Raw genomic sequence first — 15000 nt, 5'->3', positions numbered from 1 at the left:
TGTCTAAGATATCTTTCATGCATTTTTCTTTGCAATATACTACGTAGTATGAGGGGTGTGTTAAATATTCCTCTTAGATGTGGGTAATATTCTATCAGTTGCCATTTCCTCGTGAGCGGAGTGGTATTTTGTGATAAAAGTCAGAATTGTGATACATGCGCGTTTTCATCTCCTAGTACATGACCTCTTTTTGTTAGAGCATTTCAGTTCAGAGAGATACTTTTAACACTGCTCTCTGAGTATCCTCTATTTTTATGGCGTATTTCAAAGTCTCCTGCGTTTTTCAAAACTTGAATGTAAAAAAATTGTTATTCGAAGCGGTAATTTCTTTCCGTCTTATGAACCATCTTGTTTCTCCTGGTGGACATCAGGAAATTCTGCTGTGGGATCTTTTGTAGAGCACAAATATATGTATTTCACAGTTACGAATTCCTGGGTTCAATCGATTAGCCAAGGCTTACATTTCTCGATGTCTTACGATGGTTTTGGCGGCGGTATGAAGACTTTCTCTCCTGATTCCTGCAACTCTTTGAGAGATTTCGGCAATTTATGGTCATTTATCTGGATAATGTGAGTCCGATTTACATCAACAGGGCTTAGTACTAAACATTCTACCTCCTTTTTAGAAACCAACTCCACAGATTTATATAGTTTTCTTCTATTTTCCTTAACCAACACCTATTACCCAGGTGTCAAAAAGCCTGATCGATTTATGCATAACTAATTCCCCGGAGAAGGTTTCAAACTTTGGGGTTGTTCACGTTGGGATTAGTGATCATTCCCTTGTTTTTATGACACGTAAGGCTAATTATGACCGCAACGGGTCTCGCAAGATCGAAATGCAGGTGAATAATGCAACTAAACTTGCTAAAAAACGATATTTTTCTGAAAACTTGGAAACTAGCAAAGGCAATCCACGTAAAACTTGGGATCTTATTAACGAGCTTAGCTCACGGAGTAGTTGTAAGTCGTCCAATATTTTGGAAATCCAAGCTAATAATAGAACTATAAATAACGCCGATGATATGGCGGAAGCTTTCAATGTGCACTTTACTAACATTGCGAAAATGCTAGCTCGTGATATTCCGGTTGGAGAAGTTGACGCTGAATCATTCTTGTCGCCCTCTGATAATTCGTTTTCTCTAAAACCCCCGAGTATCGACATTGTTCTAGACCTGTTGAAAAAAATCGATGAAAAGAAAGCCATTGACCTGGACAAGATCCCTAGTAAGTTATTAAAAATGGCAGCTAGTATTGTTGCACCCTCACTAACAGACGTATTTACGAAATCAATCCTCACGGGAATCTATTCAACTGAATGGAAATTGGCTAGGGTGACACCGATCTTTAAAAAGGGCTCAAAATCAGACATAAATAATTATCGCCCCATCTCCGTTATCCCAGTAGTCTCGAAAGTGCTTGAAAAACTTGTCTATGACCAACTTTACCATTACCTAAATGATAATAAGCTGCTGTCAAGTTGCCAATCAGGGTTCCGTTCCTTACACAGTACGATTACAGCTTTGCTTGAGGCGACAAATAGCTGGTCTGTTAACATTGACAATGGCTTCCTCAATGGCGTCGTTTTCATTGACCTGAAAAAGGCATTCGACACTATCGACCATGAAATCATTTTACGCAAGATGTCATACTTTGGGGCCGACCAGAAAACTATCACTTGGTTTCAATCGTACCTAAGCAATCGGACCCAAAGATGTAACGTTAATGGAAGACTGTCAACTCCTCGCACTATTACTTGTGGGGTTCCGCAAGGTAGCATATTAGGTCCCTTGCTATTTTTAATGTATATTAACGATCTTCCTAACTGCCTCCGGGAAGCTTTCCCGAGAATGTTTGCTGACGATACCAATATAACCCTAACTGCACTTAACTGTTGGCTGAGAGCCAACAGGTTGAGTTTAAATGTGGCTAAGACCGAGTTAATGATAATTGGATCTAGGCAGAGATTAAACACTCAATGTGACGAGGTTGATATACGAATTGATGACGAAATTATCAAGAGAGTAGATCGCACTAAATCCCTTGGTCTTAACATTGATGATCAGCTTTCTTGGTCAAATCATGTAGACGAAATATGCAGGGAAGTTTCCTCAGCTATAGGAGCCTTAAAACGAATACGGCACTTTATCTCAGCTAATACTGCGCTTCAAATTTATAACGCTTTAATATTACCAAATTTTGATTATTGCAGTCCTGTCTGGGACTGCTTCAGTGGCCAGTCAAGTGATATGCTGCAAAAATCACACGCAGCTAGGGTTACCCTTTGATACGAGCTCCAACCTCCTTCTCGATACTCTTAAGTGGGAGAAGCTGTCTCTTCGACGTAAAAACAGAAGCCCTAATTATGTATGAAACAATTCACGATCTTGTCCCGGAATACCTTCAACGCCTTTTCAGTCAACGACATGCTGAATATAACTTGAGAAACTTAGAAGGTAAACTTACTCTACCCAAGCCAAATACTAATTATTCGAAACGAAGTTTCTGTTATAGCGGGGCCTGTTTGTGGAACAATTTGCCCCAATACTTAAGAAATGCTGACTCTATTGGGCAGTTCAAACGCACAATCAAGCAAGTATGACCTATCGGATTCCCACACGGCAATCATGTAAAACAGTTGTAAAGCGTTTTTTTTTACTTTTTTTTAGCTTAACTGATGATTTTCCGTGTTTAAATAAAGTTTACTTACTTACTTACTATTGCTTACCTCACTCATACATTTCTTTTCAGAAGATCGAAATGTTTGTCTGAGTCTACGCAGGGGGCTCATGTGACAAAGTATATTTTTAGTAATAGTGCAAAGCGCTATTACAATGTCTATAAACGTCACATGCTATTATACTTGCGACAACAAAGTACAAAAATGTTTTAAAAGTACGATGAAATCACCGATTTCTGCATGTTCCTGAGCACTTGATCACTCTTCTTTCCAACAAGCCTCTTCACGTTCTCTTCTTGGTGGGCAGAGTACCCTCCCAGAACGTCCATTATAATGTTGAATTGTTCTACCTTATAACCTTTAAACTGCTGTCTCAGCTCATATCGTAGCGGGCCATACTTCCGAGTCTTTTCTGCTTCCTTCTGGCACCGGTTTTCGACCCATGTGCATTCGTCTCTAATAGGGTGATCTTCTTCTCCTCACGGTTAATAATTCGTGCGTCGATCCTATTGCGCGCACTTCTGCGTTTTCAGCGTAGACGGGGACATCCCAGAAAGCCTTGTGGTTCTCGTTCTCTTAGAGAGGCTTGGGACAACTTGGGAGTACCAAGGTGGGATCTTGTCAATTAATTAACCCACATTCTGCAACCTGCAAGGACATAAGGGACACTTTCAAGCTCTTTTGTGTACATTCTGCACCTCAGGTCATCGTTAGTCGTTGAACCTATCTTCCTGCTATAATATACTTTGGTCGGTAGCAATTGTTCGTGTAGCTAATGCATTCCTGCTATAACGTGGGATGGACAAGAGTTCTAGTTCTTTAACCATTCAAAGCACTTGTCGCTTATGTTGTCATCCTTCCAGCGCTCATTTATTATCATTATCATTGTCGTTGTCATTATTATATGTATCACACAATCAATGATGCTTAATGCGGCTGGCCACGATATTTTGTGGTCCGCGTTTATGTTATTTTTCCTCCTTTCCGGACAACTGTTCTGCCCGATAGAACAGTCTAGAGGACGTCTAAATGGGGTAGCTCATCCCTGGAGTGGTTTTGATTATGTGAAATTGACGAACGTAAGGAAATTTCAATTTGAAGATTATTTATCCTGGGTTTCCCTGGTTTTCCGATGCGAATGTTTAGTCGATCATTTGCATGGTCATTTGCATGCTGATTGCGATCTATTGTATTGGCTGCCCTGGAATTCAAACAATGATTTTCTTGGACGCTTCATTGCGTTGCTGGGCTCCTCAAACACTCGTTGTGGTTCGCTAAAGATCAAGTTAAAGCGACACAAAAGACCGTGTGCTTACTAAGCGAACTCGAATGCGACTTTCCATCTTATTCTGTAGGCGACTTGGTGTTTAAGTTGAATCCAGGCCATGATCGTAGGATTACAACAATAGTTTCTTTAAATCGAATGGTTAAGAATGGAGACCTGCGCAGTAGACATTCTCTTCCAAATGGATCTAATTAGCACAATCTTCGTTCTTTGGATCGCGTCAGTGTTGCTCCTAAATTTTCGTTCAACGGGGAATTCACCTCGTCATTGCCTTATGAACGCTCTTTCATTATGCAACAAAACTCTTATTATTAAACATGGCTGCATATGGAAGGAAGTTAAGTGACTATTGGAGAGCTCTGTCCGAATGGTTATCGTCTCCTGCACGCCCGACGATCAGTAGGACGGGGCGGAGGCGTGGGCCTTCTTTACAAACAAGGTATTGGCTCTAAAACAAGGTTATGTGAGCATCCTTTTACATTATTTGAATGCATGGATGTCACTTTTGTTGCTCGCAAGAGTCTGAGAGCAATCGTTGTTTACCGTCCCCCGGTGGGTGCTTCAGTTGCAGTCTTTCTGGAGGAATTTTCTAGTCTATTGCAAGAGTCTTTGACTGTAATATGCTCAGAAGAGCTTTTGATATACGGGGATTTTAACTTCCATATTGACGACAAGGCCGATTGGGACACTACACGATTTAGAGAGCTTTTGGATTTGTTCAATTTAAAGCAACATGTGTGTGTACCTACCCATAAACGAGGTCATATATTGGACTTGGTCATTACAAGGAATGACAGTGAGGGTGCCTTAGGCCTAAAGAATGTTACAGTCATGGAACAGTTTATCTCGGATCATAAGGTTGTTTGCTTTAATTTGAATTTATGGAAACCATTAAATGAGAGGAGGACTGTCGTCTCTCGTAAATTAAAGAGTTTTGATTTTGATGCTTTCAATGAGATGATTGGATCGTCAGGTTTGTCGGATGATTGTGTCTCGCAAAGTCATGATTGAGTCGTTGGCTAGGAACGATGATGAGGTCTTATGCAAGGCTTTGGACAGGTTGGCACCTAAAAGAACTCGCACCATTGTCATTCGACCTAATGCTCCTTGGTATAATGAGAAGCATATGTTAGCATATCTTATGAACCAACAAAACAAAAAGTCTCTTGAAAGCATCACGTGATTTGTGGGAAAACAAAACGTATAAGCTAAAAAAGTCTTGCTATCAGTCCACAACAAGCAATTTTCTATATTTTTTTTTTCCACCCTGTCACTCTTCATTGTGTGAGAAAGAATTCCTATTGTTTCCTACAACTTCATTTTCTGAACATTTTTCGGTTATTCTAATTCTTTTATTTTGTAGTCTGAGAAAATACTACGGCGGTGATTTTTCTTTGAAACTTGGAAGCTTCAAGTTCCTGATGGTTTCAACGCCTGAGGCTGTAAAGGAGGTTCTACTGACGAAATCTGTTATTTACGCTGGAAGACCACTAACACGTGGTGCTTCGGAGTTTTCCTTAGGTAGGTCGTAAATTGATAAAAAATGTTCTCGGGAGCGGTTCACATGCGTCTTAAATTTTCCAGTTGGGAAGGCGGCTCTGAATACGCTCCGCGGAGAACTGTCTTTGCAAAGAATCTCACCTTAATTAATTAAAGTAAAAAGAAAGGGTTTACTGAGTTCGTTTTTGAGATTTAAGCATTTTAAAATTTAGACAATGAAGGCTGAAATGAAGAAATGATCCTCGCACTTATCTGGAACAAAAAACGACGTGAAAAATCCTTAAACAATCATACTAAATGATTAAACAAACAAGAGTACTTAGTACTTTATAACTGTACTCATTGTATAGCGTAGGGTGAGGGTTACCCTGCAATGGACTAGCATCCTTTCAAAGCGGGGCTTGGAGAGTAGAATACTCTCAGTCGGTTCATGCTAGTTGAAAACCGTTTAAATTTAGCTCCGGCCCTTTGAGCCTCAGCAGCCTTTAAGTGAATTTGCCTTGCCTTTCCTCGGAGAATACCATTTTATTTTTTCTTACCCTAGGTTACAAGGACGTTATTTTTGCTGAGTATGGTCCTACATAGAAGTTGTACCGTAAACTGTTCATGACTGCACTTCGTCAATATCTTTCCAACATCCCTCTTATAGAAAACCGAGTTACAACCCAGGCAGAAAAACTGATACATTTCATGGAAGAAAAAAAAGGAGAGCTTTTCGATCCTGCTGATCGCTTAATGAAAGCCGTGGCTAATGTTATTTGCAAAATTACTTTCAGAGGTGTCTCCGATACTCAAAGTCCAGACTTAGACAGGATGTTGAAGCTAAACGAGGCCTTCGTAGGAAACGTCGATGATTTTCAGAAAATTGTTGTTTTGAATTTTTTCCCCTGGGTGCGTTATTTGCCAATAAGGACCTACGAGCGTTGGGCGGCACCCGTCTGGGAAGTACACGAGATAATTCGAAAACGATTAAAGGAAACGAAAGAAAATTTTGACCCCACAGAACCAGTTGAAGATTTGATTTCAGCTATCCTTCGCGCTCAAAGCGACTTTGAAGCAGAGTGCAAATCGGAGGAGGAAAAAGCTGATCTTTTTTCCGACGATCGCTTCGTTACAACCGTCTATGATATGTTTTTTGCCGGCTATGAAACCACGAGCACTGCATTGAGATTCGTGTTGGCCTTCATGGTAATGCACCCGAAATACCAAGAAGATATTCATTGCGAATTAGATGACGTACTTTGCGACAGAAGACCGACATTGGATGACCGACCTGATCTTCCCTTTGTCCAAGCAGCGATCCTTGAGTCACTGAGGGTCGGCAATATTGTTCCATTAGCTTTACCTCATAAAGCCATTGAAGATACAACGCTTCGTGGATACCATGTTCCTAAGGACACTATCGTCTATACCAACACAGAGGCAGTTCACATGAATCCGCAATGCTGGGAAGATCCAACCGTATTCAACCCCTACCGCCATATTGACGAGAACGGAAAACTAGTGGCAAACCCTGATAATTTCTTTCCCTTTAGTGGTGGGTGCCGTGTCTGTGCTGGAGAAGCCCTGGCCAAAATTGAGCTCTTCCTTTCCACCTCGCTTTTGTTTCAACACTTCACCTTCGTTGCCGAGGAAGGCTATCAGGTTCAGATAAAGGGAGTTTCCTGTTCGTTACAAGCTACGTGCAATCAAGCGAAAGCCTTGAGGAACTGACCTGATTGTCTATATTATCCCTGGATTTTCACATTTGTTTAGGGCCTCCACAGACGAGCCTATGACTATTTACAGTCGAGAATTTAATTGAAACGATAACTGTCGCTGCGAAAAATTCAGTTTTCGATAACCGGTACGTTTCGCGGGAGCCCAATGACTTAATTGCAACGCGCATGCTTATATCGGGAGAATGAAGAACCGCTGACTTTTGCGTTTCTGTGTAATCGATAACGTGTTCACAAACGAGAGAAAGGGAAAGAAAGGGAATCATTGATAACAAAACGGCCGCTTTTGTCATCGACAAATAAGGTACTTCTCCTTTTGGAAGGAAAATTACTTAACCGGCTTGTCGTCGACTGCTTGATTTTTCTCTATTTGTAGTCGATAACTCGATTCACACACGCGATGTTTCGTCAAAGATAATTTCTTGTTATCGGCAGCAAAAAATGTTCATACATGTCCAATACACTCGACCTGAGTCGGGTTGACTTCACTCGCCGGCGGATTGAGTCCGATCGCGACCGGAACCGGAAATGGGTGCATGGCGCTTGATCAGTGGTACCGGAAGTGAGGGTTAACAGGAGCGAGGGGGGTTGAAAAAGTTGGTAAACAGACTCGATCGGATCCGATGGAGACAGCTCTTACTGGCAAGAGTCAATAGGACTCTCGGAAGTCAGTTCGCGCGTGACACAAAATATCTCTTAGCCAAGACGCGAAACAAGCACACGCTACACGTGAAATATACGTCGTTCTTAAGGTGGCTGGTACCAGTTTCCTCGCGCGGGGAGTAAGTCACCTTCGTTGCGTCATGCGTGAGTAACACGCACGATACAGGCGCGAGATTTAAAACCCGAAAAACCAAAACAAACATGGCGGCGTGCGGCTTTTTTCGCGCAAGGACACTTTTGTATTGTTGGAGACGAAATTTTCATTTAAAAGAGACTTTTCCTGCTAGAACAACTTTAGTCAATTCTGTGTATTTAAGAAAAATTGTTTCTGGAATTCAATGTTTCCCAAGTTTCAAAGGCAACTCGATCGATCGTTACGGCCACAGGGAGCGTATAAAGGACTCGCAAAGTGGACATAAATATGGAGAATGGACACACCAACAAAAATCATTTTGCTTGTTCTTCTTCGCAACATTCTATGGGTTGTATTTTGTTTGCTCGACAAATATTGCGTATGCAGGAGATAGAGAAGACGAAAAACCAAACTACGAGTCCAGGCGACACAAAGGATGCTTTGCTTCCAAACGACAAATTCAATCCGTAGCAAATCTGACCAGAGCAAAAAAATGCACAACCCAAGGCAACGAAAATCACCCTGAAGAGGAACAAGACTTTGAACCTCCAAGAAAAATAGAAACGAGGTCACAGGTATGTTGTTTATGCGATAAATATTTATCGTTACGTCGCTAACACTGTGCCAAATGTTGGCTCAAATATTGCAAATTAGCTAGATCGACCATTTCCATTTCCTTCCTGTTACTTTGCCTTTTAGTTTGAAAAATTTAAATATCAGAAAGTAAATGGCTTAGCAAATATATTTTCATTACAGCAACCTAAACATGGGGTTGATATTTGTGGTACAAGACTGATTGAACTTCACGTTCTGCGAAATGACCTGAAATCTTGTTCAAACTGTAAAGAAGGTGAGTGTCTCTTGGTGTCTTCAGAAGTTTCTTGAAGCAATAGTAGGGAAGCAAAATTGTAGTTTTCTACTTTTAAGAAAAATATCGTTTCATTGTTACCATACAAGTAGACTACAACACAATTGTGTACTTAAGTACATCACTAATATGAAGTAAAATTAGTGTAGAATAGAGTAACTTTTGTATTGATGTGAAGGTTGTTGACTCTTCAATTGCTATATAATCCCCAAGTCATAAAAAAAGGAACATTATTTTGTGAAAAATAGTTGAAAATATTACGAGTGATATTTTGATATCGAATTGTTTGTGAATTAAAATCTCAAATATTAGCGATGGAAGATGCTTACTTGTATCTGTTTGTAATAGTGCCTGGCATTTTTTGAAATTATCTTACATGGGTATGAACAAAATAGTATGGGTAATCAAAAGGTTACAAGTGAAGTCAGGGAATCATCATTTCACCCACGCTTTGTCCAAAATCAAATAATTTCCTCAGCCCAAAGGCTCTGGAATTTATCTGATTTTGGACAAAACACAAGTGACTTATTCCCTAATTTCAGGAGTATACCATTTGATTAGCTATTAACATTATGGGTGACAAATTACGTTCATAAGACGCCATTTTGGCACTGTTGGAAAAGTTGCCATGGCAACATTATAAATTAACGCTGAAATTTCGCACCAAAATTAAGGAGTAATTTGTCATCCATGTTATAAGCTGAAATACAACTCATCTATGCCAATCAAATTGCAAAGTACAATACAATACTTTATTTGCCACCGTCAATTTTACCAATATTGGAAGGTACACTGTGTATTCACAAGTCAGAGGCTTCAAAGGTCTTTTTTTTTGCTTACTACTAATTTATATTCTTCAATTTGTTGTTTTGTTGCCCCATTCAAGTTAATGTGATATTCAAATGCTTAGGTCCTTTGCCTTTGTAACCAAAACATCAATAACAGCATGGATATTTCGATTTTGCAAATAGAAAACTAACACGATGTAGCAATAAAACAATGGAACAATAAAGGTCCATTCTTTTTCATGAGTACATTTAACATCCCTGAGCATGAGACAAAAAATAATATGATTTATCATTTGCTTTTACGCAACATTGGCTGAGAAACAAATTAGTCACTACATGTACATGAAGTTCATTTATTGCTTCAACAGGTCCATTATCCCTCGTAAACATTACTGGAGAAAAACGAAGTGGTCTTTGTAGTATCTTTAGCATTAAATGCAGCTACTGTGGTCACATAAATGAAGTGAAATCCTCTGGAGAACACCGAGCTGGAAACCGTGGTCCTCTTGTTAGCGATATCAACACAAGGGCAGTATTAGGATCCCTTCATGCTGGCATGGGGAATACACACCTAAATAATTTAGTGTCTGCAATGAACATACCAACCATGAATCATCGCTTGTTTAAAAGAAGAGAAAGGGAAGTTGGCAATGCTGTAGAGAAAGTTGCGAGGGAAAGCTGTGAAATGAACTTGAATTTAGAAAAAAAAGTAGCTAAGCAGTCCTCTGGTCCATCAACAGATGGCCTTGTTGGAATTGCAGTTTCTTATGATATGGGTTGGCAAAAAAGGGGAAGGGGACACAATTCTTCAACTGGTCATGGGGCTGCCATGGGTCTTGCTACTGGAAAAGTTGTTAGTTACTCCACCAGATGCAAGACATGTAGAGTATGTAGCCATAACAAATTAACCGGGAAAGACAAAAGGCATGACTGTCGAAAAAATCATAGTGGATCATCAAAATCAATGGAAAGAGATGTGGCCTGTGAACTGTGGAGTAAGGCTCCTAAATCTGGAGTCAAATTTTCCATTTATGTTGGGGATGATGATTCCACAACATTAGCAGACATAAAAAACAAAATTCCCTACGGTGTTGAGAAATGGTCTGACATTGTTCATGCCAAGAGATCGCTAAATTCTAGACTGTATAACCTTAGAGACCGTTTCAAAGGATCAAATTGTTCAGTTCTGAGTCCCAAAGTGATCAATTATTTGACTAAGTGTTTCAGTTACTGTATCAACCAAAATGTTGGAGATTCTAATTCTCTAAAGAAAGGCCTCAAAAACATTGTTCCACATGCATTTGGGGACCACACTTGTTGTGATAATTCATGGTGTGGCTACAAACAAAATCCGGCAGTCTATAAACACACAGATTTGCCATATGGTAAAGATCTTTTTGGAGACTCACTCAAAAAGGCTTTAATTGATATTTTGGAGGAATATTCAACTGACATTGTGGTAAACAAACTTGCCCCATGTGCAAATTCACAGCGAAATGAAAGTCTCAACAGCACTGTAGGTTCTAAGAACCCTAAAACACGTTTTTATGGGGGCAGCGAGAGTAACAACTTCCGCGTAGCATGTGGGGTGGCACAGACCAACATTGGTTATGACTACATTGGAAAAACATTGGAAGCCCTTAATATTGAGCCTGGTTATTACCATAAGAAACATGCTAATGCAATGGACAGGAAGGTTATTTGTGACAAACAACGAAAAGGGACAAAACAATTCAAGCGAAGGCGGAACCAGTTATCTCAGCAACAAAATCAACAAGCATTGAGAACGGAAGCAAATGAAGGAATCACATATGAGTCATCAGTGGGTTTAAATCTGGATACATCCAGCAAAAGAACAGAGCCACAAATTGTATTTGATGTGCCTATTAAATTATCACAAACAGAACTGAGAAGATATGAGGAAATACTACCTCCCTACACAGCAAGACCAAAAGTCATTCACTTATCATATGATTCCACTAACAAATATCAATTCATCATCTTTGACACAGAAACCACATGCACAGGGAAGCTGGCTGAGATATGCCAGCTGTCTGCTGTGAGTGAAAATGGCAGACGTGAATTTTCAACTTTTATTCTCCCCCAAAGTAGCATAAGTTATAGCACCTACCTTGTCAATGGTATGACCATCAAGAACATCAGAGGAATAAGAACATTATACCACAGAAACAATCCTGTCCAAAGTGTAACCATAGAGGAGGCACTTCGTGGACAATAATTTAACGGTCTTAATTGGACATAATTCTGCAACGTTCGATGTCCCCATTCTCCTCCGAAACAGTGATGACAACTTCAAGGATAGCCTTAATGACATGAACGTCTACTTTGCCGACAGCCTACAGCTAGTACAAAATCTGATAAAAGACAAACACAAAGCACTTGAAATTGAGACTGGTGGATATTGTAAACCGAACCAGAGCAGTCTTTACACCCATCTGTTCAACGAACAATTCGATGCTCACGATGCGTTAGAAGATGTCAGAGCACTGAGAAAAATTCTTTTTGAGTCATCGCTTAGCCTTTCCAGAAAAGATATCGTTGAGAATTCCAGTATCACCAGTGTTTCCCACGCAGTTGAAAACATGCTCCACCTCGATCGACGCCATGAACTTCTTTTAACATTCAGTGACAAGTTGTTCAACACAAGCGATACTGGGCCAATTAAAAGATCAATGGCCTTAAACATCGCCGATAGTGGTCTATCTTACGACGACATTTACAAACTTTACACCACATTTGGTAAAAGGGCACTGGTCGCTATCCTATCCAATCCACCGACATCTTCATCAGCGAAGGCACCGCGAGTAACACGAACGAAGAGGATACTGACCGCCATCGTTAAACACTTCGACGAAATCAGCCACGAAGAATAGGACAAAATGCCAGTAAAAATTATCAAACAAAGAAACTCCACCTTTTACGATATTTAGAACCACCCTCGCGATCTTCATACATCTTCAACCAACACCGACAGCGCACGTGTTCTGTAAGCATTTTCAAACTTTCGCTTGATGCTTTTTGACAAAAACATGGCAAATCTACCCAGAATTTGTGAAGAAATCCTCAGAGTAAGTCCTGGAGGTTTGTCTTGAACGACAACGACAACTGTAAAGATTTTAGCTGCAAACATTTGGAATTAAACGGTTCACTAGGTGCCCGCGCGGGCACACGAAGCAGCCAGCGGTAGTCGAAACGGCTCATGCGCAACTGCTGATCTTATAAAGTCTGGATTTTTTAATGCGTGTGTACCCGCGTAGGAATAACGGAACTCACGAAGGCTTTTGCACGAAAACAAGCCCGGTGACCCCTTCTTTTTATTGTTTCAATACAATATTACTATTGAGAGGAAACGTCAGAAAAAAAATTAAAAAATTCTACGTAAGGAAATTTCTACTTTGGGCAAATTGTCGTTTTTCCAAGTTTTCAAGAAATCGGCTCCGTAAAATTCTTTTTAAATTGCTGTGCATTTTCCTTTTCAGATGCTAAAAGCTATTGCCAAAAAAAAACACGGGGTCACCGGGTTAATTTTTTAGCTATTAGTGACATACGCTAAAAATCAGGGCTGGAAAATCCTTGTGTAACGTTGCCATGGTAACTGCTGATGACAAAATAACAGCTGCTTTTGGTCAAGTATAAGTTATATAATCCAACCATATCAAAATATTACAGTGGCCCTGGTCTGCCTTTATGTTCTATTCTTTCAAAGTTATAAGTCGTCAAAAACCTGAAAACTGGTACCAGCCACCTTAAAGCCATGAGGCGATACAAGCGCGCTACACATGTAACATTAGTCGTTCTTTAAGACATGAGGCGAAAGTCAACATCACGAAACATTGCACTCCACACTATACCTCGTTCTTTAAAGCATGAAGCTGAACAAGATTTTCAGGAATCCAGGTCATTGAATTTCCGATTGCGACAGAAATTCTTGTCATCCAATCTCCGACAACTTTTCAGTCAAATCCACTGATTTCAGTGACGAAGACAAAGATAATCTGCGTGAACGAGAGCCTTTCCTAGGATGAAAACTTTCATTTGCTTTTTTTAATTAAAATTGTGATTAATTCCATAAGACATTATAAACTTCTATAGCATTCTGGAACTGTTCTAGTTAAAAGAGTTCTATATTGATTATATGTGAAATATAGAATGGTCAAGGTTGTGACATTAGAAAGTTCTATAGCATTCTAGAACTGTTCTAGTTTGAAGAGCTCTATAGAAAGTTCTATATCATTCTAGGACCGCTCTAGTAAAATGGTCGTATGTGCAAAATTCTAAAGTTCTGATTAAAGTACTATAGCTCCAGTTCTAGAGTTCTAAGTCAGTCAAATTCGCAGTTCGAGAGTTCCGAGTTCTAGAGTCTTAAGTTCTAGAATTCTCAATTGTTATATGTTACCCTCTGTGGGCTCTAGAATGCCTAGAATGTCTAGAGTTCTAGAATAGCCAGACTCTCTAAGTGAGTTCCAGAACGTCTAAACTGCACACTAGACTTGGTTGATGACACTGATTACCATTCACTAGTTTAAATACTAAGCACTCATTTCAGCAAAAACAAATCCCCATGAATACCATGTAACCTCGTTATACCTCGACCGTATCCAAGTAAGTGAGCTAAAACGTTCCGCCGTTTTCCCAAACGAATTAAACATGGACATGAAAACTTGACTAAACACAGTATCGCTCTTTAGCTTTCACTTTGCGGTTCGGTTAACTACACTTTTCACGAGATTATGTGAAGAAGAAAGCACTCGTTTATTGATTAAGCCTAAGCGCTCCTTTCAGTTATTAGGCCGCAGTAAGCACTCTCGCAAAAGTTTAGCTTTCATTTTGCGGTTCGGTCAACTACACTTTTCACGTAATCTCCGAAAACAATAAATTATTAGCTGTTCAGTCAAATCAGTGTAGAAGACAAAGATAATCTGCGTGAACGAGAGCCTTTCCCTGGATGAAAACTTCCATTTGTTTTTCTAACTGAAATTGTGATTAATTCGGAGTAACTGATATGTTATTTATTTATAAAAATAAGTAAGATGTTTAACAAACCCAAAGAATTATTACTACCCCAACAAGAGCTCGTTCGCCGAACGTCCGGCTCGGTGTGCGCTTGCAATGTCAATGAACCACCGAAGCCATCGGAGATATGTCCAGAAATGCACGCAACAACCAAAAATGGCAAAAAAGAGAAAATGTTGGCGAATTTGGCAAATATGGCGAAAATGACAATTTTGCCACAATCGCCAAGAAGGTAAAGCACAAAGCAGAGAGTTCTTAGGCCTAATCACTGAAAGGAGCGCTTAGGCGTATAATCAGTAAACGACTGCTTTCTTCGAACCGTAAAATGAAA

The 15000-nt window shown here is 39.9% G+C and overlaps 2 protein-coding genes and 1 pseudogene across 2 annotated transcripts; all 3 read left to right on the top strand.

Moving 5' to 3' along the window:
- Nucleotides 1–7170, top strand: part of LOC137996095 (steroid 17-alpha-hydroxylase/17,20 lyase-like) — a 9278-nt pseudogene extending 2108 nt beyond the window's left edge.
- A 541-nt stretch (nt 7171–7711) lies between these two features.
- LOC137996093 (uncharacterized) lies at nt 7712–11874 on the top strand. Its single transcript, XM_068841529.1, has 4 exons — nt 7712–7745; nt 8367–8554; nt 8736–8829; nt 10376–11874. The coding sequence occupies exons 1-4, from the start codon at nt 7712–7714 to the stop codon at nt 11872–11874; spliced, it is 1815 nt and encodes a 604-aa protein (XP_068697630.1).
- A 94-nt stretch (nt 11875–11968) lies between these two features.
- LOC137996092 (uncharacterized) lies at nt 11969–12529 on the top strand. Its single transcript, XM_068841528.1, has one exon. The coding sequence runs from the start codon at nt 11969–11971 to the stop codon at nt 12527–12529; it is 561 nt and encodes a 186-aa protein (XP_068697629.1).
- The last annotated feature ends 2471 nt before the right edge of the window (nt 12530–15000 follow it).

Source organism: Montipora foliosa, chromosome 3, assembly GCF_036669935.1.
Source record: "Montipora foliosa isolate CH-2021 chromosome 3, ASM3666993v2, whole genome shotgun sequence".
Taxonomy (NCBI): Eukaryota; Metazoa; Cnidaria; class Anthozoa; order Scleractinia; family Acroporidae; genus Montipora; species Montipora foliosa.
Note: the sequence above shows the minus strand (reverse complement) of the source record. Positions and strands in the feature narration are given on the sequence as shown.

Excerpts from the sequence above, each read along its gene's own strand:
- LOC137996093 (XM_068841529.1), top strand. The coding sequence starts at position 7,712 with ATGGGTGCATGGCGCTTGATCAGTGGTACCGGAA. Across the intron at positions 8,555-8,735 it reads AAATAGAAACGAGGTCACAG|CAACCTAAACATGGGGTTGA; the intron begins GTATGTTGTTTA and ends TTTTCATTACAG. Across the intron at positions 8,830-10,375 it reads TTGTTCAAACTGTAAAGAAG|ATGGCCTTGTTGGAATTGCA; the intron begins GTGAGTGTCTCT and ends GTCCATCAACAG.
- LOC137996092 (XM_068841528.1), top strand. The coding sequence starts at position 11,969 with ATGAACGTCTACTTTGCCGACAGCCTACAGCTAGTACAAAATCTGATA.